We start from the raw sequence: 25959 nt of genomic DNA, 5'->3' as shown, positions 1-25959 counted from the left end.
GTTAGAGGAGAGCAAAAAAAATGGCAGACTGCGTGATTTCATTCCTGAAGTGAGCACCTGACCATCTGGACATGAGCTGGATCGCCTATCATGGACTCGACTGAACCGCATCAGAACAGGTCATGGCCGTTTCCGTGCTAACTTGTTTGAATGGAGGCTCTGTCAGTCTCCAGCATGTGAGTGTGGTGCCCCCCTACAGACAGCCAACCACATCGTAGAGACTTGTCAGCTGCATCAGTGTCCAGGGTTGGACTCACTTAAGTCGTTAGACGAAAAAGCTAAAGACTGGCTTCAAAATGCCAATATAATCCTTTGACTTATGATTCCTGAGTGTACATTACTTGGATGAAACGGACATATGCATATATATATATATATATATATATATATATATATATATATATATATATATAGTCATTAGCCAAGAAATTTACCTGTAAACCATAACATACTGACAGTCTTTAAAAACTTTGAGACCATATTTTTTGATATAATTAGTTTTTGAACCCAAATAACCAAGGCAGGGTGGACCCAGTGAAGGACAGCCAAGTTATACCTGGCCAGTTTCAGGACCGTATGGCCCCCAGCACCATGTCAGTGTACAACATTGGGAAATCCAAAATCTTTCTCCCAACCTTGGTCAAGATATGAATGAAGCCTATGAACAAAAGAGTGACCAATGGCGAGAACCACCATGGTCAACTGTGTTCAAAACTTAACTTAAATGTGATGAAAATAAAATCTTACTTGTAATAATGAATGATCCACTTCACGTATGAGTCTCCTAAAGCTTGGCTGGATACGCGAGTCCCACACACAAAGTCATAACAAAAGAAAAGCAGACACAAATGGTATGGAAAACAAACATTGTCATTGAGGTGCAAATTACTAATTTGTAAAGATGAATGTTCTGTTTCACGTAAGTCTCCTAAAACTTGGTTGGATCCGAGAGTCACACAAACAAAATTGTAACAAAAGAGGAGCAGGTAGTCACAAACTGAACAAAAATTTGTCAGTGAGACTCAAATTGGTATAATTAATCCTTAACACTATGCTTTCAGCAAAGAGCTAATAGCAAAGTAAGGAAGAGTATTAGCGTTTATTGTATACGTGCGATAGCACGTACCTAAAAGAGGGCCCCAGATTCAGTACTGCAGAATTTTGACAAAAGTGACGCTTCAAAGCTTCTGGGTCTCCCTGATTGGACAAAGAATTTTCAAGCAGCTTAATGCAGTGATCTCCAGATGCCATTCCCTGTTTACACTCATAACCTGGTAATACCAGATGCCGTTACCCCAGCTAATGAAAGTTTGCAGTTAATTAAAACCTAAAACATTGTTTCTCTATGCCAAACTTCCCTTTTTTGCACAATTTTAGCAAGTAGGGTCATTGTTGGTACAGCTTGCCTTTGCACAATTTTGGTGACGTTTGCCACATAACTTCCAAACCGTATCTTGTTTTACTCTAAATTTTGAATGGCTTAGCTTGGTTAAGAGGCAGGTTGCTTTAAAAAAATTGGCATGCTTGGTTAACATTTACAGTAATTATTCCGTTTTTTTTTTTTTTTGCACAATTTTGGGGATATTCCCCCCATGACTTCCAAACCGAATTTTTGTTCTACTTAAAATGTACTGAGTCGCTTTGCTGTGTAAAGGGGCAAGTTTAGTTGTTTTTAATTTATTGTCCAATTGTTCATGGGTGTTGTATGAAAGAATAGACAGGACTCATAATTCATCAGGCATAAAATATTTTAAAGAATTTTATCACTGCAGTATGTCCTAGCATAAAAATAATATTAGATATAAAGATACAAGTTGCACTTGTTCCATCAGAAGGAATTACATGGATTCTTTAACACTATAAGAACACAGGCAAAATTTATGCTGGGGAAGATTTTAATGATATTATTGCAGAATATATATATATACCACATTCTATATTATAAAAAGGGATCATGAGGTGGAGACTGAGGGTGGCTACCTTGAATTACTTGACTCAATGGAGCACAAATCATAAGATGAAGATTTGGGTCAAGAAATCGTAATACCTTCGCTCGAAGCAGATGGTGTCGCTGCTGGTACAGCTTGCCCATACTGTAAGAAGAAATATATATGTAATTCTTGGTTGATGAAACGTAGCCAAAATGCATGACAAAGAGAATCATTATGGTAAGTCACCGGTAAATGTCGATATGACATAATGCCATGGCTGTTGAATTAATAAAACACCAGTTTCCTTGAGACATGTTATCCCTTAAGTTAAAGCTAAAAATTCTTAATAATAATAATAATAATACCCATAAAATTGATAATATTTTTAATAATATTGAATTAGCTTGACCCCATTAGAAAAACAATTTATACAGAGTTGAAGGGATAACAACTCTTCGTATGAGATCTATATTTTACAACCAATACAATGGCAGTTATTGCAATTATTTTGAAATTTGTGCTTGTCATAGGACCATGTGACCTCCATAGATGGCTATACTCCATAATAATCTCTTTAGAGATTATTACAAAAACACAAATTTTTTAGAAAAAAAACAGGGACCAACTTTGAATGTAGAAATGGATTTATTAACCATTGGTAAGTATGGGAAAATTGTTGTTTGCCCCAGGAAAATTCATCTTTTGGCCAAAATAAACAGTTGTTATCTCTTTAAGTTACCCAATGCAAGTTTCAAGTACAAATAAAGCTGGGAAGACGTGTTAATGTCTTCCTTTAGTTCCAGAAATAGTTAATTTTAATACTTAGAGGAAGAAAAGTGCACTTCATAGTATAGTAGGAAGTAAACACCTGCATAAGTCAATTTTTCAAATATCTGACTGCAGTTACATGTACTTAGATGTGACCGTGCATTGTTTCAGGAAACACCATGCAGCAGGCAAGTGGGAGGACTTTAAATGAAGGGACTTTTCCTGGAGGCACTGAAAAAAGTTGAGAGTGACATGATACTTCAGAAGCCAGCCAGGGGCAGGGATACAGCAAGCAAACCTCAGCAAGTGAGATGATACTTCAGAAGTGACAAGTTGTTTAAAGCGTTCTGTAGGCGAAACGACCTTAAACCGTCCTGCAATTCTAGAATGGTGGTATTTAAGAAACTCTATAACATGAGTATATTAGAAGTTATGTTCGAGTTCAATGAATTTCTTCAGCATCTTAGAATATGCTCTAGTCTTGACCCACATCTGCTACACAATCTACTGTCTGTACTTGTAGAGAACAATCTAACTGCATGATCATGCAGAACAAAGGGTACTCAAGGAACACATGGATGGAGAACTGACCACCGAGGAGGAAGAAAATGTGACATACATGACTTGTTATGTGCAGTTTGCCTGTGTTAGCAGCAGGAGAAAGGAAGTGGGACACTATATCATTTAAATATACTGAATATACTGAAGTACGTCTTGGAATCAGGGCAGCAAACCTGGAAACAGCTTTTTCCTGGATTAAACAAGGTCCTCATTAGAGGCAGCTTGTTTGTTGTAAATTATAAAGATAACCAATTTCTTTAGACAGGATGATATTGTTGCTAGATCAGTGTTTAACAAAGATTTATGAGTGTCTTACCAGGGTGAGGCCATAGCTCACATTATATATATGATAAATTGATAGCATCCGAACTTGTGAAGAAGTGGTGGTGTGGGAGATCTTCCCAAACTGGATATGATAGCACTAGCTTCTACTTCTTCAAAGCTGTAATTAAGTACGTGACCCTTATAAGGGATGATGCTTTTGCTAGATGTTGGAAAAAAATTGCAGCTGATTAGCAAAAAAAGTGTATCATACAAAAGTAAAGAGAGCTTGAGAGCTACATTGAGATTGTAATGCATTTTGTTTGCAGTTGGGAGCAGCAGAAATGAAGTATATGATCTATTTTTATAATGCACCTTGAAATTGTACTGATGTTAGTTGATATTTGGAATTCATTTGTTTTTACTCCAAAACTGTGATGCTGCTTCTTGAAAACATATACAAGTAAACTAAAGTAGTGAAAAGAATACAAGATATTTTAATACTACAAATTCATATTGATATTATACATGTACAAATTTAAATAAGATTGGATTTGTGCATTTACTGTTTGTAAAAAAATAAAAAAAGTGAAATTTCCAATAAGTTGCACAACTGTCATTTGCTTCATTGACTTCATTCACCAGGCCAACAATGAAAAAAAATAAAAAAACAGAACATTTCTATTGAGTTCACCTCTGTACAAAAATTGCAACAATAGCAATATGCATTGCAACGAGAAATATAAATGCCAACATTTTATATTTTTGAGAGATTTTTATTGTTTTAAATCAGCACAAAGATAGATGCATTGTTGAATAATTCATCGTCATCATCATATCAACTGCAGTTGACCATCAATATCATTAATTAGGCGACAGGATAAATAGACTTCCATACACTACAGTCCTCTATGTGCTCCAAGCTAGTGTCCTCAAGGAGAACTTGGACGTAACTTTTGTGTGCCCAATAAGCCATGTGTGGGTACCCAGAGCAGAAATCTATTTGCTTCTTCTTTGTTTGACAATGTGTGACGACAGCCTTCAATCTGCAGTCTCCTATCTGAGTTCATTGTGCTTAAACTGCTCTAAAGTTTGGGTAGTGTTGGCTCTACAAGCCCTGCAATGCTTGACCAAATGCTGTTCCAGTTGATCTCTCACTCAAGATGAAACTGACATTGTAGATCTTAATGGTAATGATGAGTTTAACTGTCCTCAGTGTGATGATAATCCAAGAAACACAACTTCATCTGAGCTGAAATCAAAGATCATATCTGTTCATCAATAAATAATTTAAATTTATGCAGAGACATACAGTATTTACAACACAGACATAACACAGTGATCAAAATATATTATATTATAATAAACACATATACAGCAACAAAAAAGACATATATACACAATAATCAGTATAGAAATATCATTGTTGCACTGACCTGTTCTGAGGCTGCAACACTGTAGATCTTGATGGTGATGATGAGTTTAGCTGTCCTCAGTGTGATGATAATCCAAGAGATACACTTTCGACTGTGCTGAAATCAGAGTACATATGATCAATAAAGAAAATATGCAGACACATATAGTAGTTACAACACAGACAACCCAGCGGGCAAATTATGTTGTTTTAACGTTGAAACAACGTTGAACTATAACATTGATAGGATGTTAGATAAACGTTGGATTTGAAAGTTGGATCAACGTCAGATAACAACATTGTATCAACCCCAGTTGTTAGACAACATTCTTGCATGAAAAGACATCAAAATGACCTGAAATGTTTTTTTTGTACAAAACACAGGACTCAATTATAACGTACACTGTAAAAACATCCAAGTGCCTGCTTTGTTTGATTTTTTCAACGCATTTAGCTCCTAAGCATGTTTTGCACCCTTTTAGCCTAGATGTGTTTGCACTAGTAGGACATGTTTGATGGCTAAATATATGTAGGGTATATATGTATGGCCTTTAAGTTAGGATTTCCCAGGTTTAGTTTTATATATATATATATATATATATATATATATATATATATATATATATATATAAGAAAAAAATATATATATATATAACAAAGTCACAGTCACCTCAACCTGTCTATCTATGACAGGGTACCAAGAACTGTCAACTTTGATTTAACTTCACTCCATCACAATTACAGCAACTTATTCATCCTAGTGTTAGATGACCTTGCAAGGAAGTTTATTGGAATGTATTTCTAAATAACAAGTTAAGAAAATTCACTAATTCACTAAAGACACAAAACAACTGTCACTTATACTTTAAAACGCTTTTTTAAATTTTTTGATAAAGTTAGTTACAGTATTGATTAACAAAGTATCACATTTTCAATAATTAAAATTTTAAATTACAATCCATGTCTTGCATCATGACGACCAAACAACAACATTGAGTCAATAACCAAAATACATTATGACAGAGTTGGATCAACGTTGATTTTACGTTGAATTTAGGTAGATCAACGTTAATTCAATGTATCAACCTGTTTTCAACGTTGATCCAACGTCACTATGCCTGCTGGGAAAACACTGTGATCAAAATATATATTATTATATTACAATAAACACATAGGTGCAGCAACAAAACAGACACAGTGATAAAAATATACAGTCACATAGGGACCATTCCCACAAATATTTGGATCGATCTATCTCCCTTGGGATTCTCACTAAATTGCTATCAAACTAACCAGCTTAAACGCCTGTCACGCCTAGTAAAGCTGTTACAGCGTAATTATCTTTACCCCTAGCTAATTTGGTAGGTGTGACAGCCATTTAAGCCTCTTGAGCTGATAGCAATTTAGCGTGAACCCCTAGGGAATAAGGTCGATCCAGATCCCAGCAGGCAAATTTTGTTTTTTTAAGGTTGAAACAACGTTGAACCATAACGTTGAGTAAACATTGGATTTGAAAGTTGTGTCAACCTCAGATAACAATGTATCAACGTCAGAAACAATATTATATCAACCCTACCCAGCGGGAAATAAGCCTGGATGTGTTTAGCAGTTGGGCATGTTTGATGGCTAAATATATGTAGGGTAGAAATGTACGGCCTTTAAGTTAAAATTTCCAAGGTTTTGATAAACATATATTGTTCTTTTCTTATATATATATATATATATATATATATATATATATATATATATATATATATATATATATATATATATATATATATAAAGGCCAGATTAAAATCCAGCAGGGCCCAGTTTTATAAAGGACGTTTAACACTAACCAGTGGATAAGCCTAACCAGTGGATAAATTCCCCTAACACCCATTAACTAAAAGATGGTTAAAATGTGTTTTATATACAGTCTTCTGACGGAAAACAGCCAATTAGTTAACTGGCCAGTGTTTAACTGGATTAAATAATTATTTAAAGGTCAGTTTACTAACAGATTATTTAGGTCTGGTTAGAGTTAAACACTGGTTAGTGCTAAACGTCCTTTATAAAACTGGGCCCAGGCTGGTGTAAAATCAACCATAGTCAAATTTTATTTTCAGATTTTAATTTGGCTTATTCAGGATCAAAATTCCAATTTGACTTAGGAAGATTTAAATCGGGTGACAAATGTAATCCTGACTATTTAATTGTTTATGACATATATATATATGTTTTTAATCTCATACCCAGGCGAGAGTCCTGCTTTTTTCCATTCACTTCTTATGATGTTGTCTTTCAGGTGCCCACTTCATTATAGTGGCCATGAGTACAAAAGATGGCGTGTATATAAAATGTATCAACCTGTTTTCAACGTTGAACCAATGCAACTATGCCTGCTGGGATGGATCAATCTAAGTATGGGAACCCAGTCTTACACTGTCACAACAGACAGCACACAGGCATCAGAATGTGTTAATGGAATTTTGTCTATGAATTGATTTCAAAGACTGTCAGATATTTCTGCTAAGCAACCCCCACCCCACCCCCGAGTTCACGCGAACCTTTTCACTTTGAACATATATAAAAGTGAGTGGAAATAATTAATTGACCATTTTACAAAATGATACTATTCCAGGTACATATGCATATAGTGGTGGTGTTCACAAAGTGATTGAAGAGAACACCAGTTTTATGCAATATCATTATTGCACTGACCTGTCTTAAGGCAGCCAGGTTGTTGATCTTGATATCGATAAGGAATTTAACTCTCGATCCTCATTGTGATAATAATAGCGACATGCATTCATCTCTACTGAAATAAGAGACATCTTCAAAAAATAATATTTGCAGATATATAATTATAACACAGACATAACACAGCGATCAGAATAGAAATATACGAGTTCACACACACAGGGACAAAACAGACACATACACAGTGATCAGAATAGAAATATACGAGTTCACACACACAGGGACAAAACAGACACATACACAGTGATCAGAATTGAAATATACGAGTTCACACACACAGGGACAAAACAGACACACACACAGTGATCAGAATATCAGACACACACATATAACGTGACAAAATACAGTACACAGGCATCAAAAGGTATACATGAAATTTTGTCCATATAGCGATTTGAAAGACTGACAGATTTTTGTTCAGACCCCCAAGAGTTCACATTAACCCTTTTAATGTTGAACACATACATGTATATATGAAACTGAGTAGGATCTAACTGACCATTTTACAAAAGGATATTAATATTCCAGATACCTACTATACATTTAGTGGTGGCATTAAAAAGGGGACTAAAGAGAATCACCAGTATAGAAATATCATTGTTGCACTGACCTGTTCTGAGGCTGCAACACTGTAGATCTTGATGGTGATGATGAGTTTAGCTGTCCTTGGTGTGATAATCCAAGAGATACACCTACATCTGCACGGAAATCAAAGAACTATCATCAATTAAGAATATATACAGACACATACAGCAGTTTCAACACAGATATAACACAGTGATCAAAATATATATTATTATATTATAATAAACACATAAACAGCAGCAAAACAGACATACACAGTAATCAGAATATATATACAGATACATACAGTGTCCCAACAGACAGTGCACAGGCATAACAATGTAACAATGAAATTTTGTTTATATAAAGATTTGAAAGACTGACAGAGATTTTTGCTCAGCACCTCCTCCCCTCCTCCTTTCACCCATGCATGAGTTCACATTGACCCTTTTCACTTTCACATATCTGAAACTGAGTAGGATCTAAGACTTGGTTCCTATACCTCAATCGATCTAACAGGATTGATCCATCTCCAAGGGATTTTTTGCTAAATTAAATTGCTTTCACCTTAAGTGGCTTAGATGTCTGACATGCCTGCTCAATCTGCTAGACGATAGTTAATTACCCCCTATAGGGGTGGGTGTGACAGATGATCTAAGCCTCTTAAGGCCATTGCAATTTAGCAAGAACCCCCAATGAGATAATTCTATCTAAAGCTTACACATATGTACAGCGACAAAAACAGACATATTTATGCTCAACATAGCTACAGGTTACATACTGTATGACTGATGAGGATAAAGATAAATTAAGACAAGCTATTGGCTACAAAATAGACAAATGCAGTACGTGCTCTCTCAGCAATTTAATAGTAACAGCCAGAAGCAGAAGCAGTAAACCACTGACAAGACCTGTTTTAAGAAAACATAAAATGTATGACTCAAGACCAGAAAAAGTTAACAGTACAGAAAAGATATATGCATGACAAGCGCCACAGAAGTCCATTGGATGCCATCCAGATGACAATAATAATAAACAAAGTGAATTTTATACATACACTATTGTCTGTTATTTATTCAATAAATTGTTTTTTTATGGATTGGGGGTGAAAGGAAGGGTTGATTTTAAAGTAACACTTAAAAGATAGGGCTAATTTTCAGGGGTCACACTTCAAAAAGTGGGGTTAATTTTACAGTAAGGGTAAGACTTAGGGCTAGAGTTAGGGTAAGACTTAGGCTTCATTCACATGGAAAGTCTATTTTCTAAAAATCTATTTTCTATTCGCGGTATATTTTGTGATCATGGTCTGTGCCCTGAATATCCCGTGGTGTAATTACTGGCAGCGCGAGACAGTTACTTCCAAAGCTGTAATTAATTCTTGGCTGTGCACGGAGGAGATTCTGATACCTTGACACATGCGCAGTAGGAAGTTAGAAAGTTAATAGCGGTCGCGGTTGCTTTGAAAAATGTGTTTGTCGATTTTGTGCAACAACAAGACGAAGAAGATGAAGAAGCTATACACACGACAGATACGAGTGCAATCGTTATGACCCGATGGCAAGCGAGGATGAGATTTTATAGAATGCGAGCACAGCCGAGAATTAATTACAGCTTTGTATAAGTAACTGGCTTGCGCTGCCAGTAATTACGCCACGGGATATTCAGGGCACAGACCGTGATCATAAGATACCGCGAATAGAAAATAGATTTTTAGAAAATAGACTTTCCATGTGAACGTAGCCTTAGGGCTAGCATAAGGGTTAGGGTTAGCCTTAGGGACCATTCCCACAGATATTTGGATTGATCTATCTTCCTGGAGAGTCTCACTAAATTCCCATCAACTTCAATGGCTCAAATGTCTGTCATGCCTTGTAAACCTGTCAGGGGGTAATTATCTTCACCCTCTAGTTGATTCAGACATTCAAGCTGGTTAGGTAGATAGGAATTTAGTGAGACTCCCCTGGGATTGAGTTAGACCGCTCCAGATGGACAGTCTAGGCATGGGAAAGTTTGGTAATGATTACAGTTAGGCTTACAGGACATACCTCAGATACTGTTCAGTGCAGGACACATTGTGTTTCGATAATGATCCATTTTAAGTATTACACTTGCCATAGAAATTAAAAAGACCACTTTCGTTCTAGGTTACAAACCACTATAAAAAAGTCCCATTCATTTCCATTGTAACGTTTAATTCCATAAAAAATACTTTCCATTCTTCAACAAACACCATACTTCAGATTCTAACAATTTTACCCAAGACCTAAACAGAATACCTTACCAGTATAGCCTCCCAGTCACAATAACTTCACTGTAAATAACAGTTATCTTTTCATAACATTTGTGGTGGCAGAGCACAAAGCAGTTTTTTTGTCAATTTTGATGCAATATTACAGTGAAATTACCACCATCCTAAATATCTAATATAAATAACAAGGATATGTAGAAATTACCATTTTGCTTCAAGCGTGTGGGAGTTCCAAGTCCCACAATGCCAATAAATTTCATAAAAATGTATAACTTCTGAAAAAGAAGCCAATTAACACTGTTTTTCCAACTCAGGCTGCATTTTAGTCCTAATTACCATAAATACACTTATTGCATCTGTATATAAAAATCAAGATATCTTAATTAACAGTATAGCCTCCCAGTCACAAGAACTTTACTGTAAAGTGCTGCCCCAAAGCAGATGAAAAAAGCACTAAAATGCAGCAGAAGTGTTACGCCTTCACGGCCGAGTGCCTTATGAAGGTACAAATAACAATGTACTTACTGGTGTAATTCACTAAGTTTTAGTATCACAACAGAAAATTAATACAAAATATCTCTAAACTACTAAATTGAATGCAACACTGAAAATATTTACTGAATTGCCGCGAGTATCAGCCAACACTGAAAGTGAAATATCACTGCAATATGTTCCGACTAGTTTGCGTCTTGCAACAAGTCCCGTCTAACACGTGTCACTATCTTTCCAACTCTAAGTCATACACAAAGCTTTTCAAAAATTCTAATATCGCTAATAACTACTAATTCTATCCTCTAACAACATAAGCTACACAAATTCTATCCTGTAAATTGACAACATTAAATACACAAATTGAATCCTGTCTATTTAACAACATATGCTACACAAATTGTATCCTCTCACAACAATAGCTACACAGAATTCTATCCTGTCGACTGCGCCAATTGTTACGCCTACGCGGCCGAGTTCCTTATGAAGGTACAAATAACAATGTACTTACTGGTGTAATTCACTAATCCTAAGAACCAACAGGGAGCCGTTAAAGCCAAGGAAGACCAAGACACACTAAAAGAAGCCGTAAGAGACCCAAAAAAGGATGATTTATTTCAAGTCAACCCTTATATACAAGTTCAGATAGTGCACGTTTACCAATCAGAATAATAATAATAATAATAAGATTCTTATATGGCGCCTTACATTCTATCTCAAGGTGCCTTACAATAATGGCTAATGTACTAAAATCATTAAAATGACAATATTTTAATCTTAAACTCTCACTGGAAACCATTTAAAATTTACACTACTTAAAATCAATCTTATTAAAATACATATATATATATATATATATATATATATATATATATATATAAGCGATATAGACAGAATTTAAAATGTGGGTCTTTAAAAGAGATTTAAAATTGTCAAAGTCTTCTGTTTTTCTAATAAAATTTGGTAGGGCATTCCACACTTTTGGGGCGTAGATTATAAAAGCACGATCTCCATAACTTTTGAGGCACCCCTTCTCTAAAACAGAATGTTCTAAAATAAAATCATTCTCAGTATTAAAATGTGTGGACCACCGTGGTAAGTTAAAACAGATAAGATCATATAAATATAATGGTCCTTGTGAATGGATCGCCTTAAAAATAATACAAAGTACAGTACTTTAAAATCAATCCTCTGCTTCACAGGCAGCCAGTGTAATTCTTTCAGAATGGGAGTGATATGGTGTGTGCTATTGCACTTAATTTGACAAACCAGTCTTGCAGCTGAGTTTTGAATAACTTGTAACTTTTTAATCTGATGGTCACAAATACCAAAGAGGAGACTATTGCAGTAATCTAATCTTGATGATATAAATGCATGTACTAATTTTTCAGTGATTTTGTTATTTAACTCTTTCCTTATTTTTCCAATGCGCCATAGTGCATAAGATGCTAATTTACATACTTCAGATACACACCTCCCCATAGTGCAATTTTCATCGAGGGTAACTCCCAGATATCTTACAGAACTAGATGGTTTTATAAGAACATCTCCTATGCAAATGTTGGCATTTGCTGCATTTTTCCTATTTGCCTTGAACCTTAATGTAAACCATATCAACTCAGTCTTACTATCATTTAAAGCCAACATATTTACTTTCATCCATTCTCGAATCTCTGCAAGACAAGTCTCCATAGAAGTGATTGTTGCAGACTGGCTGCTCTTGCATGTAATATAGACTTGTATCATCTGCAAAAATAACAGTGTTCAAACCATGCTTTAGTATGATATCTTCTACAGGTAACATGTATAATGAGAATAGGATCCAATTAACCAATTATACAATGAACAGTTTTACCTTTAAGTTACCAATCACAGGAGAGATTCAAACTTGCATACCAGACAACACTTTACTTATAGAGACATCTACCAGTAGCAATATAAAATAATCTCAACTAACACACTACATCGTCACACTCTCCCCCCTTTTGACGAACAAAACTCCCCCCTATCATTACAATATAAACCATTAATTTAAATTTCTTAACTAACAATTATTATAATTCAACAACTGAAATGGTACTTTACATTTAAAATAAGCAAGTAATGCAAATAGTTCATTCTTGTTATGCCAAGATTCAACATTTAACTTTAACACACGCAAAGTCAAGCAAGTCCATCTTTCAGCATAAATGTCCATCTTTAGGAAAGCAAAATAAAGCTTTAAAATCCATTATCACTTTAAATCAACTTTAAAGTAAACAAAGTGATTTTAACTCAGTTGCTCAAAACAACATTATTAATGATAACAATGTCAATGTGAAATGTCAAATCATTATATAGTTCATTTTTCATCCATGTAGCAAAGTAAATTTCATCTGCCGATACCAATGACTACTGAGTTCACGATCCTCTGATGAAAGTTTTTGTAACAGATGATACAAAGTTCTCCAGTGAAACAAAGTCAACAAAGAATTAAGAATCTCAAGCATAGGCACCATACCATTTCCATAAATGTATATTTTCACAAAGTTAATGTCCTGGTAATATTACTAGTCCTTCACTTTGCCCATATTTCATCAGTTCCCATATATTTCTTATATTTAGTGTCAAGATCAGGAAACATATAAATCCATTCACCAACTGGATCCCCAGTTTTTCCTCGAATTCACCAGTTCCATACAAATGAACATCACCATGACGTTTACGCAAAAACGAATATTGTCCTTCCCTATCAATCTGCAATACCAACACATCACAGATTTCACATGACATGCAAGATGTCTACTCAAGTCAGCACTGGACATTAGGCACAAACCACACTGAACTTCTTTCCGCTGTTTCTTCCTGCGCTTTGAGTGGGTAACTCCCCCCCCCCTCTTCACCAATTAGGACAGTAGGATCTTCCACCAGATCAGTGTCATCATAATCAGGGACAAAATAGGCTTCATCTAGCATTTCTAAATCATCCATATCTGAAATAAACTTATACAAGGGTTTATTTTCTTGAATAAAAATAGCATGATAATGATCTTTTCTTTCAAATGAATATTAGCATATTACATTATAAACATCAGGCCCATAGCCAGCAATTTCAGAGGGGGGGGGGGTCGTTTTCTGAAAAAGTGGACCTTTTACCATAAAATCCTCAAGAACATATGTCAAATTTTACTCAGAGTGGACCTTTTCCCAGCAAAAAGGGTGGTTCTTTCGAAACCCCCCCCCCCTGACCCCCCTGGCTACGGGCCTGAACATAGTATTACATTACTAACATAGTATTACAGCATTGCCACATTTACTATGTGAACATATTACTTAAACATAAAGCAAATTCAAATAAAGAAAAAAAAAAAACTTCATTGACCAAATCTTCTGGTACAATTAAACACAAATGTCTATCTTCTTTCTTTTCCTATTTGCAATATAACACATCATTCAAAATAATCAATTGTTCTTTGCAATTCCATAATTCTTTCACAGCCATACTACACAAATACAACTATGACTCTTTCGGTTAACCATTTTCTAAACCAACACCTTCTCTACTGACAGACTTTCCTAAGAACTCACACTTTGTTTGGAAAAGAAAACACTTCTTAAGCTTTAACTTCAGATTGTAAGAACACAATCTCTCCAAAACCTCTTTCAAATCCTTGAGATGATCTTCAAAATTCTTTCCTAACACAGTGATATCATCCAGATACACTAACACTTTCTCCCAAGTCAAACCTCTCAATACTAATTGCATTGCTCTTGAAAAACTTGCAGGAGAATTTGTCAGTCCCATAGCCATTCTCGTTTGTTCATACAGACCATATCTAGTGACAAGAGCAGTTTTGTTTCTATCTTTCTCATCAATTTCAATTTGAAAATATCCTTGAGCCATTTCAATCAAACTCAAAAATTGATTTCCAGCCAGACAATCTAAACAATCACCAATGTTTGGAATAGGATAAGAATTTTTGATAGTTTTCTTATTTAATTCCCTATAATCCACACACCATCTAACACTTCCATCTTTCTTTCTTATCAATACTGGTGGAGAAGCCCATTTCGGAATTTGACGGCTGAATAACATCAGAAGCTAACAACTTTTCAAGCATCTTTCTCTCCTGTTCCTCCATTCCCAAAGGAGTTCTACGCAATTTCTGTTTCACAGGAGCTGCACTACCAGTGTTAATAGTATGCTTAACACCTTTCATGCACCCTAAATCAAGATCATGCTTTGCAAATACATCTTCATAATCTCTCAAAGTTCCACACAGTGCAACCATTTCATTTGAATCAAGCTCCTCACTTGATCTTTCAAATAAATCTTGCAAATGTTCAGGCAAATCTCTTTTCAAACATCTCATCACTTCTTCTTTATCCATATTTTCATCTATATTCAACTTCATTTCAACTTTATTCACAGCAGACACCCTAGCTTTTCCATATACATCTTCTTTACATCTCACTTCTGAATCAACTATCTCAACTTCTTTAATAACACCAAACACACTACCTGCTTTCAAAACAGCATTGCTTTCTCCATCATTCACAACTACAGGAACAGAAACATCACCTTTAACTAATGCACAAGATATCAACACTGGTCTATCAACACAAGGTTCTATCACATACTCTTTCTTTTTCTCTAACTCATAATCTGGACAAACAGAAATTATCATCACTGTCAATGGAGGAACTACTATTCTCTTTTTCGTTCTCACCATATTTTCACAAATTTCAACTTCTTTCTCTAATTCATCAACACATTTCTCATCACTTTTAGCCTCTGTTTCACCATTCACTTTACTCAAATCAGAATCACCTTCAACTTCTATGCTTCCCTGTACACATTTTTCTCCAATGATCAACGTATGATCAACTAAATTTACCACACAATTTCTCTCCTTCAAAATCTTCAATCCCAACAACATATCATTTCCTTCTTGCAAATCTGCAATATACACATTTTCCTTATATTCTATCCCATCTATCTCAATACTCAAATTTTCCACTCTATGACCCATCATAAATGCATTTTTTCCAGCAAGCATTAATTTCAAGGTCTCACAAAACTCAGGCAAACCCTGCAATTTACTATAAAATCTTTTATTTACGATAGTAAATTGAGCTGCTGTATCCACAACTGCTGATGTTTTCACACCTCCAACACTCACAGGAATCACAAAATTTTCCCCTACTAATTTTCCAACATTCATCATTTTCACATTTCCACCTTCCATAAGCTGACCTTCAACATGAAGTAAGGGATCCGAAATCCGGTCGGTCAATTTGTCCCATTCTAGTTTATCGAATTTCTTGCACCAGGAGGATTCTTAGGCAATTCTCTATTTGAGGACAATTTGTTTGAATGTGACCTCTCTGTCCACATTTATGACAAATCAAAATAGAACTTGGGCTGGCATTTTTACTAACATTGGGATTACGTGGATGTTCTACAATTTCATTCTTACAATCTTTGAACATGACCTCTTTCTCCACATTTAAAACATTGTGGTGGACCCCCTGTACTTTGATTTACGTTTCCATTCTGAGGTGATTTTAACATTCTACTAGAATTTCTCTGAGAATTCGACGGTGACACCCATGCATCATTCATTCTTTTCATCTGATCACACATTGCGGACATAGTTCTTTGCATGTTGTAGAGTAATTGATTATTACTTCCATTCTCAACACTCTGATCAGACATTCCAACTTGTCTAATAGACGCATTTCTTCCACTTGTACCATACACTGCTTTGAAGTTATTGTTTGCAACTTTCACAAACTTTAACGCTTCAAATAAATCTTTAGGCTCTTTATCCATTCCTAACTTTGCAGATTCTTTGTCACAACACCCTCTCAAATATGAATCCACAGTTATTCCTTCACCACCTTCTGCATATCCCTCTCTAGATGCGATAGGGAAAAATCTTGCAATGATCCACTTTCACCTTGACTCATTAATTGAAGTGCTTTACGCGCAGATTCTTTCATACTAAAATGTTTTGACATCACTTCTTTCAAAGTTTTGTTGAAATGTTTATATTTGCAGTTTCCAAACTCCACCGGTTACTCAAGAGCTCTGTCTTCCAAACATTCAATCAATCTGCTAGTTTTTCTTTTATCATTCCATCCATATCTTTCTGCCATTCCTTCAAACTTAAATACAAAAGCTTCCCAATTTTCTCTTCCATTCCCACTAAAACTAGGCATTTTATGAACAGGTCCTTTTTCTCTTTCAGCCAAAGGAACTCTTTTCTGTTCACATTCAAATTCACTTTCGCTTTCACTATCACTCTCTTCTAGTTTCAGTATTGGCTTTTTCACAGGGGTTTCCAAATTTTTCTTTTTACTACTTCTAGGTGCAGGTGTAGGTCTACTAATTTTAATATTTCTAGGAGTTGACCTTGGAATTTTTTCTAAATCATGTTGTAAATGCATTCTTTCATACGGAGTTTGCAAATGATTATGACGTGCTGTCATCTCATCCAATTGCAATTTCAAGTCCAATTTTTCAATTTCACACTTCTGCAAACTTTCTACACGTTTTCTGAACAATTCATTCTGTGTTTCAACCTGAGCATGTAACATTACTTCTTTTGTGGAATACTCTCTACACTCTTCCTCCATTTCCATTTCTTTTTTCGTCAACACTTGTTTAGTTTTTCCCAACTCACTCTGAATTTTTACATTTCTTTCTTTCAACATATCATTTTCAATTTTCAAATCACACTTCTCACTCTCTAAAACATACTTTTCATTTTTCAAAGCATATTTCTCTTTTTCTCATTCACTCTTTTCATTTTCCAACTTTTTCACTTTGGCATCATTAATCTCCAATTCACTTGATAAAAATTCCATCTTTTCTCCAACTTCTTCAACCTCATCTCGAAGATTTGATATCATATCATTTTGTACCTTCACTCGTTCCATCAACTGTCTATACTTTTCCTCCCAATTCACACTCTCTTCCTTTTTCTCATCTCCAACTTTTGAACCTTCATCTTTTTCTTCCATTACACCCAGAAACACAATACCCTTCTTTTCCCATTTCTGCCAACCTGCCACACTAATACCAGTAATTTCTTCCAAATCACCAATCTATGAGCTTTCACCGGACCAATTCCTTTCAAAATTTTCAATTCTGTTTCAGATGCTGTCTGCACATTCAACACAACACTACTTTCCACATTACCCAATGCCATTTTCACTTCCAGTTTCCCACAATCTATTACACAATTTCATTGATAATAGCAATGCAGAAATGCCACAAAAACTACACAATAAAATACTTTCACCACTACCACACTATTTACTGTTTGAAGAAAGTTTCAGCAAAAAGCCACTACTAAACTTCACAGTAAATACAAACAAATCTCTCACACTATTCAACCTACTCACATGTACACCTATGATGAAACACCTTCAACACAGACGAACAAGGTAGAATAGTACTCTATCAATATATGCTATTACAATATTGATAAAAATATACAATACACAATTCACACTCACTCCTTCATTCAGCAAGTCAGTGAAAAACACAAATTTGAAATCTTTATTTTAAATAAATGTTTTTCTTAGTAAATAAACTCACTAAATTGTGTTCTGTGTTCTAATACAACATAAGGCTCTACACGCACGGGACTGTAATTACATGTGGTCTGTCTGACTACTACTCAGTACTCGTGCTCCACAATGTCTCCGCAGTTTTAGTATCACAACAGAAAATTAACACAAAATATCTCTAAACTACTAAATTGAATGCAACACTGAAAATATTTACTGAATTGCCGCAAGTATCAGCCAACACTGAAAGTGAAATATCACTGCAATATGTTCCGACTAGTTCGCGCCTTGCAACAAATCACGTCTAACATGTGTCACTATCTTTCCAACTCTCACTTAGTCATACACAAAGCTTTCCCAAAAATTCTAATATCGCTAATAACTACTAATTCTATCCTCTAACAACATAAGCTACACAAACTCTGTCCTGTAAATTGACAACGTTAGATACACAAATTGAATCCTGTCAATTTAAAAACATATGCTACACAAATTGTATCCTCTCACAACAATAGTTACACTGAATTCTATCCTGTCGACTGTGCCAATTGTTACGCCTTCGCGGCCGAGTGCCTTATGAAGGTACAAATAACAATGTACTTACTGGTGTAATTCACTAATCCTAAGAACCAACAGGGAGCCGTTAAAGCCAAGGAAGACCAAGACGCACTAAAAGAAGCCGTAAGAGACCCCAAAAAGGATGATTTATTTCAAGTCAACCCTTATATACAAGTTCAGATAGTACATGTTTACCAATCAGAACCAATTATACAATGAACAGTTTTACCTTTTAGTTACCAATCACAGGAGAGATTCAAACTTGCACACCGGACAACACTTTACTTAGGGCCCCTTTACACTGGACAGCATCCTTTTTGCGTCCTTTTTGCTCACAAAAATGTGGTCAGGACGCTCAACGGTCGCCAAAGCAATTAAATTGTGTCTTAGTGTAAAGGCGTCTGCATCCGCTGTGCATCCTTTGAACGACTGAATCTCGATTTTACCTGTAAAACTGCGAGCGACCTGCCTGCCTCCACTGTACGTCCCCTTGTGCAACCCTCGGTGTCCACTGCGATGTTTGAGCGACCATTGAGCATTCTTGCTGTGTTCTCTATACCTTCATCCGCGATCAGTGGCATCTATTCTACGATCATTCTGCATCCTGCTTGACCGATGAGCGTTGTTTGGGCGTCCTTCTCTATATTCTAACTCATATTTTTTTCATCGGTTCTAACCAGGTCATCCAATAAAGAACATTTCCAGCACACCAAACAAATAAATAGGAATAAATGCTTTAAACTATAGTGATGCAAGGTCTGCATGGACTGATAATCAGCCAGATGCTCATTGTTATCCATATAAAAGGGATGGAAAGGTGCTGAAAACGAGAAAGTATGACTGACACAACATGTTTGAATACGTTTTCAGATGACACATTCTGCAAAAAGTTCTGACAATTAATGCATCTTATAAAAAAGGCAAAATATTTGTTTTATAATAACCTCAACAAAAATGGATAGTTTCATGAATTTTAGGGGAAAAAACAATCGGAGGCTGATATGAGACCACTGTTGCCCTTAGAATTCCTGTCTGGTAAAAAAATACCTTAGCACGACCCCATTTGAGAATGAAAAGAATAATGTTCTATGTGCCGAACACTGGACAATCTTTGAGTTTTCATTCTGCAACCAAAGCGATGCTTGTGCCTCCTTTCTACGACCGTGGCAATGCTTGTGCGTCCTCTCTTCGACCACGGAGATGCTTGTGCGTCATTTCTGTGTCCATTGAGCTACCGTGCAGCGCCCATCCTCCATCACGTTCTCTCTGCGATTGTTTTGAACATGCTCAAACTTCGTGGTGTCCATGGTGTCCTCGACAATGCTTGAACATTCTTTGTGCGACCTTAGTGATCACTGTGCGTTATTTGACTGTCTGACGGCGTTGCACAAAGGACGCCGTCCAGTGTTAAGGGGGTTTTATAGAGACATCTACCAGTAGCAATATAAAATAATCTCAACTAACACACTAATCATCACAGAGGGGAGGGTATGCAAAACTCACTGCAGGCATTAAAATATCACTTTGAAATAGAGAAAAACACACGAAACAAAAAAAAAAGAAGAACAAATTAATTCCTTTAATTCATTAAAAACTTTCAAACATTCCAAAGTAGAAAAAAATTCAATTTTCTCTTATATGCAAATCTTCTTGCATCAAAATTATCAAATAAGGCTGTCCAAAAAGTGATGTGCAACCTCCATCTCTCTCTTACGCACGTACACACACACACACACATCATTCATCATTGAGATTATTCAAAGGCAACGTACATGTAGCATGACAAGATGTATAAATTCCATCTCACTCTTGCATATACACACATACACGCACACATACAGACACACACACCAAGTAATCTTTGAGATGGTGATTCACATACACTTAAGGGCTTACAACCTACCTCACAGGCATCAACAAGTAATATCCCTCCACTCCTACTGAAATGTAAAGACATCCATCACCTCAGTCTCAGACAGAATTCATGTGCATCGGCCAAAGTATCCTGGAGCTCTGGGATGTTTTCTAGACAACTGAAAATAGACAATTAAAGACTGATTAACAGATTCAATGTTGATGTTAAGCGGCAGTGTGCTACGACATTTTCACTGTAATATCAGGCAGGTGCTGGGGATGTGAACATGATGATAAAAAAACTGACCTATACCACTGATGCCCTGATTAAATTTTGCAATGTGAACCATAACTTGTGTAAAAGAGGCAATTTAGTCATTAACAAGCCAGGGTACAAAAAGGTACCACTGGAACAAGTACAAGCTAGCAGAAGGCTACAGGCTATACATATGACTGATGAGGATAAAGATAAATTAAGACAAGCTATATTGGCTACAAAATAGACAAATGCAGTACGTGCTCTCTCAGCAATTTAATAGTAACAGCCAGAAGCAGAAGCAGTAAACCACTGACATTAATACATCAACAAACCCAAAATGTGTCTGCATGTCAAGGAATTTCAGTGGCAGTTGGGACACACAGTGCAGTCCTCAAGGTGAACAATGGACCAGGCCATTCTACAGTGCAGCTTGTGGATCATGCTGGGGCCATCCTTGCATGCCCACAATTCATGTGTTCGGTGCTAGCTGAAAAGTGAAGATGAACAAGTCAAAATGAGAAAAGACATTTAAAAACAAACCAAATACATGCAAAACAAGAACTGTTTTAACAAAATATAAAATGTATGACTCAAGACCAGAAAAAGTTATCAGTACAGTTCGAAAAGGTATGCTTGACAAGCTGCCACAGAAGTCCATTAGATGCCATCCAGATGACAATAATAATAATAAACAAAGTGAATTTTATACATACACTATTGTCTGTTATTTCTTCAATAAATTGTTTTTTATGGATTGGGGGTGAAAGGTAGGGTTGATTTTAAAGTAACACTTAAAATATGGGGCTAACTTTCAGGGGTCTCGCTTCAAAACGTGGGGTTAATTTTACGGTGAGGGTAAGACTTAGGGCTAGAGTTAGGGTAAGACTTACGGCTAGCGTAAGGATTAGGGTTAGCATTAGGGACCATTCCCACAGATATTTGGATCGATTTATCTTCCTGGACAGTCTCACTAAGTTCCTATCAACTTAAACGGCTTAAATGTCTCTCAAGCCTTGTAAACCTGTTAGGGGGTAATTATCTTTACCCTCTAGCCGATTCAGACACTTAAGCCGGTTGAGTAAATAGGAATTTAGTGAGACTCCCCTGGGATCGAGTTAGACCGCTCCAGATGGATCGGTCTAGGCATGGGAACCCAGGCTTGAAAGTTGGGCTTAATGTTAGGGTAATGATTAAAAATAGGCTTACAGGACATACTTCAGATATTGTTCAGTGCAAGAAACATTGTGTTTGGATAATGATCCATTTTAAGCATTACATTTGCCATAGAAATTAAAAAAAAAAATAGCTATCCACTTTCGTTCTAGGTTACAAACCATCATAAAAAGGCCCATTCATTTCCATTGTAACGTTTAATTCCATAAAAAATCTTTTCCATGCTTTCAACAAACACCATACTTCAGATTCTAACAATTTTACCCAAGACCTAAACAGAATACCTTACCAGTATAGCCTCCCAGTCACAATAACTTCACTGTAATAAATAACACTTTTCTTTTCATAACGTTTGTGGTGGCAGAGCACAAAGTAGTTTTTTTTGTCAATTTTGATGCAATATTACATGCTGATTAAAAGTGAAATTACCACCAACTTAAATATCTAATATAAATAACATGGATGTGTAGAAAATTTGATTACCGTTTTTGCTTCAAGCGTGTGGGAGTTCCATGTCCCACAATGAAAATGCCAATAAATTTTACAAAATTGTATAACTTCTGAAAAAGAAACCAATTAACACTGCTTTTCCAACTAAGGCTGCAGTTTAGTCCTAATTACCGTTAATACACTTATTGGATCTGTATATAAAATCAAGATATCTTAATTAACAGTATAGCCTCCCAGTCACAAGAACTTTACTGTAAGGTGCTGCCCCCAAGCAGATGAAAAAAGCACTAAAATGCAGCAGAGGGGAGGATATGCAAAACTGACTGCAGGCATTAAAATATCACTTTGAAATAGAGAATAACACAAGAAACAAAAAGAAAATGAACAAATTAATTCCTTTAATTCATTAAAAACTTTCAAACAATCCAAAGTAGAAAAAAAATTCAATTTTCTCTTATATGCAAATCTTCTTGCATCATAATTATCAAATAAGGCTGTCCAAAAAGTGATGTATGACCTCCATCTTTCTCTTACACACACACACACACACACACGCACACATCTTTCATCATTGAGATTATATAAAGACAACGTAGCAAGATGTATAAATTCCATCTCACTCTTGCATATACACACATACATGTACACGCACACATACATGTACAGACAAACACACACACCAAGTCATCTTTGAGATTAAATGAAGGCACAGAAGCATGATCGACACAATGCTATAGTTCTAAATAGATTTTCCCCCTGGTCATGTAGGCCTACATGTTACGTGGAGCTTTTTATTAATTGTAATGTTATGACAATACTTGATAAGCTGAACACTTGTTACTTTTAAATTTATTCAGCATTCCACAAATTTATTCTGTATTTGACTTTAAATGAATACAGCTTTCAACATCAGCATGATTTCATCCCTTAATTTATTTGGGTTAGTTTTTTTTATATCAATTCTGAAGTTTTTGGAGCTTTTAACACTAAATTCTCTAACACAAAAAAGGTCTACTCCTTCAAAAAAACGAGCCCCCCCCCCCCTCCTTTTGAAATTGCTGGCTATATGCGGGCCTGCTGTGAGATGTGTCCAGACCACTGGGGTCAATACTATGCTACAGCAACCCCTAACTCCAGCATTGGTGATAAAGCAGACTTTGAAGGCATGTATGGTGGAAATGCAAAAGGACACTGAGCCAGCACCTGTGAAATACTGCATTTTAGATGGTGATTCACATGCACTTAAGGGCTTAAGGGCTTACAACCTACCTCACAGGCATCAACAAGTAATGTCCCTCCACTCCTACTGAAATGTAAAGACATCCATCACCTCAGTCTCAGACAGAATTCATGTGCATCGGCCAAAGTATCCTGGAGCTCTGGGATGTTTTCTAGACAACTGAAAATAGACAATTAAAGACTGATTAACAGATTCAATGTTGATGTTAAGCGGCAGTGTGCTACGACATTTTCACTGTAATATCAGGCAGGTGCTGGGGATGTGAACATGATGATAAAAAAACTGACCTATACCACTGATGCCCTGATTAAATTTTGCAATGTGAACCATAACTTGTGTAAAAGAGGCAATTAAGTCATTAACAAGCCAGGGTACAAAAAGGTACCACTGGAACAAGTACAAGCTAGCAGAAGGCTACAGGCTATACATATGACTGATGAGGATAAAGATAAATTAAGACAAGCTATTGGCTACAAAATAGACAAATGCAGTACGTGCTCTCTCAGCAATTTAATAGTAACAGCCAGAAGCAGAAGCAGTAAACCACTGACATTAATACATCAACAAACCCAAAATGTGTCTGCATGTCAAGGAATTTCAGTGGCAGTTGGGACACACAGTGCAGTCCTCAAGGTGAACAATGGACCAGGCCATTCTACAGTGCAGCTTGTGGATCATGCTGGGGCCATCCTTGCATGCCCACAATTCATGTGTTCGGTGCTAGCTGAAAAGTGAAGATGAACAAGTCAAAATGAGAAAAGACATTTAAAAACAAGTCAAATACATGCAAAACAAGAACTGTTTTAACAAAATATAAAATGTATGACTGAAGACCAAAAAAAGTTATCAGTACAGTTCGAAAAGGTATGCTTGACAAGCTGCCACAGAAGTCCATTAGATGCCATCCAGATGACAATAATAATAATAAACAAAGTGAATTTTATACATACACTATTGTCTGTTATTTCTTCAATAAATTGTTTTTTATGGATTGGGGGTGAAAGGTAGGGTTGATTTTAAAGTAACACTTAAAAGATGGGGCTAACTTTCAGGGGTCTCGCTTCAAAACGTGGGGTTAATTTTACGGTAAGGGTAAGACTTAGGGCTAGAGTTAGGGTAAGACTTAGGGCTAGCGTAAGGATTAGGGTTAGCATTAGGGACCATTGCCACAGATATTTGGATCTATCTATCTTCCTGGACAGCCTCACTAAGTTCCCATCAACTTAAACGGCTTAAATGTCTCTCAAGCCTTGTAAACCTGTTAGGGGGTAATTATCTTTACCCTCTAGCCGATTCAGACACTTAAGCCAGTTGAGTAGATAGGAATTTAGTGAGACTCCCCTGGGATCGAGTTAGACCGTTCCAGATGGATCGGTCTAGGCATGGGAACCCAGGCTTAAAAGTTGGGCTTAATGTTAGGGTAATGATTAAAAATAGGCTTACAGGACATACTTCAGATATTGTTCAGTGCAAGAAACATTGTGTTTGGATAATGATCCATTTTAAGCATTACATTTGCCATAGAAATTAAAAAAAACTAGCTATCCACTTTCGTTCTAGGTTACAAACCATCATAAAAAGGCCCATTCATTTCCATGGTAACGTTTAATTCCATAAAAAATCTTTTCCATGCTTTCAACAAACACCATACTTCAGATTCTAACAATTTTACCCAAGACCTAAACAGAATACCTTACCAGTATAGCCTCCCAGTCCCAATAACTTCACTGTAATAAATAACACTTTTCTTTTCATAACGTTTGTGGTGGCAGAGCACAAAGTAGTTTTTTTTTGTCAATTTTGATGCAATATTACATGCTGATTAAAAGTGACATTACCACCAACTTAAATATCTAATATAAATAACATGGATGTGTAGAAAATTTG

General features: G+C 36.0%; 2 protein-coding genes across 6 annotated transcripts in view; one reads left to right on the top strand and one right to left on the bottom strand.

The window, feature by feature from the left end:
- The window catches only part of LOC106171732 (uncharacterized), a 38299-nt gene extending 36131 nt beyond the window's left edge, over window positions 1-2168 (top strand). Inside the window, exon 13 of the transcript XR_001239348.2 lies at window positions 1950-2168. The gene's annotated coding sequence lies outside the window, so the exon portion shown is untranslated. The remainder of the gene's footprint in view (window positions 1-1949) is intronic.
- A 1827-nt stretch (window positions 2169-3995) lies between these two features.
- The window catches only part of LOC106171733 (uncharacterized), a 37628-nt gene continuing 15664 nt past the window's right edge, over window positions 3996-25959 (bottom strand). For 2 of the 5 annotated variants that reach the window (XM_086996221.1, XM_086996220.1), the window contains 4 exons: window positions 24642-24796; window positions 24102-24231; window positions 21542-21696; window positions 13972-21129 (listed from right to left, as the gene is read on the bottom strand). In XM_086996221.1, coding sequence (XP_086852347.1) covers window positions 14980-16206 — 1227 coding nt within the window. In that variant the 5' untranslated portion in view covers window positions 16207-21129; window positions 21542-21696; window positions 24102-24231; window positions 24642-24796 and the 3' untranslated portion in view covers window positions 13972-14979. Of the gene's footprint in view, window positions 4774-4957; window positions 5054-7638; window positions 7736-8287; window positions 8376-13971; window positions 21130-21541; window positions 21697-24101; window positions 24232-24641; window positions 24797-25959 lie in introns of those variants that run through there. The other 3 variants (XR_015331230.1, XR_015331231.1, XM_086996222.1) reach the window with 3 other exon arrangements.

Source organism: Lingula anatina, chromosome 9, assembly GCF_051362555.1.
Source record: "Lingula anatina isolate TDL-2025a chromosome 9, LinAna3.0, whole genome shotgun sequence".
NCBI lineage: Eukaryota > Metazoa > Brachiopoda > Lingulata > Lingulida > Lingulidae > Lingula > Lingula anatina.
This window is presented reverse-complemented; position numbering and strand designations above follow the sequence as displayed.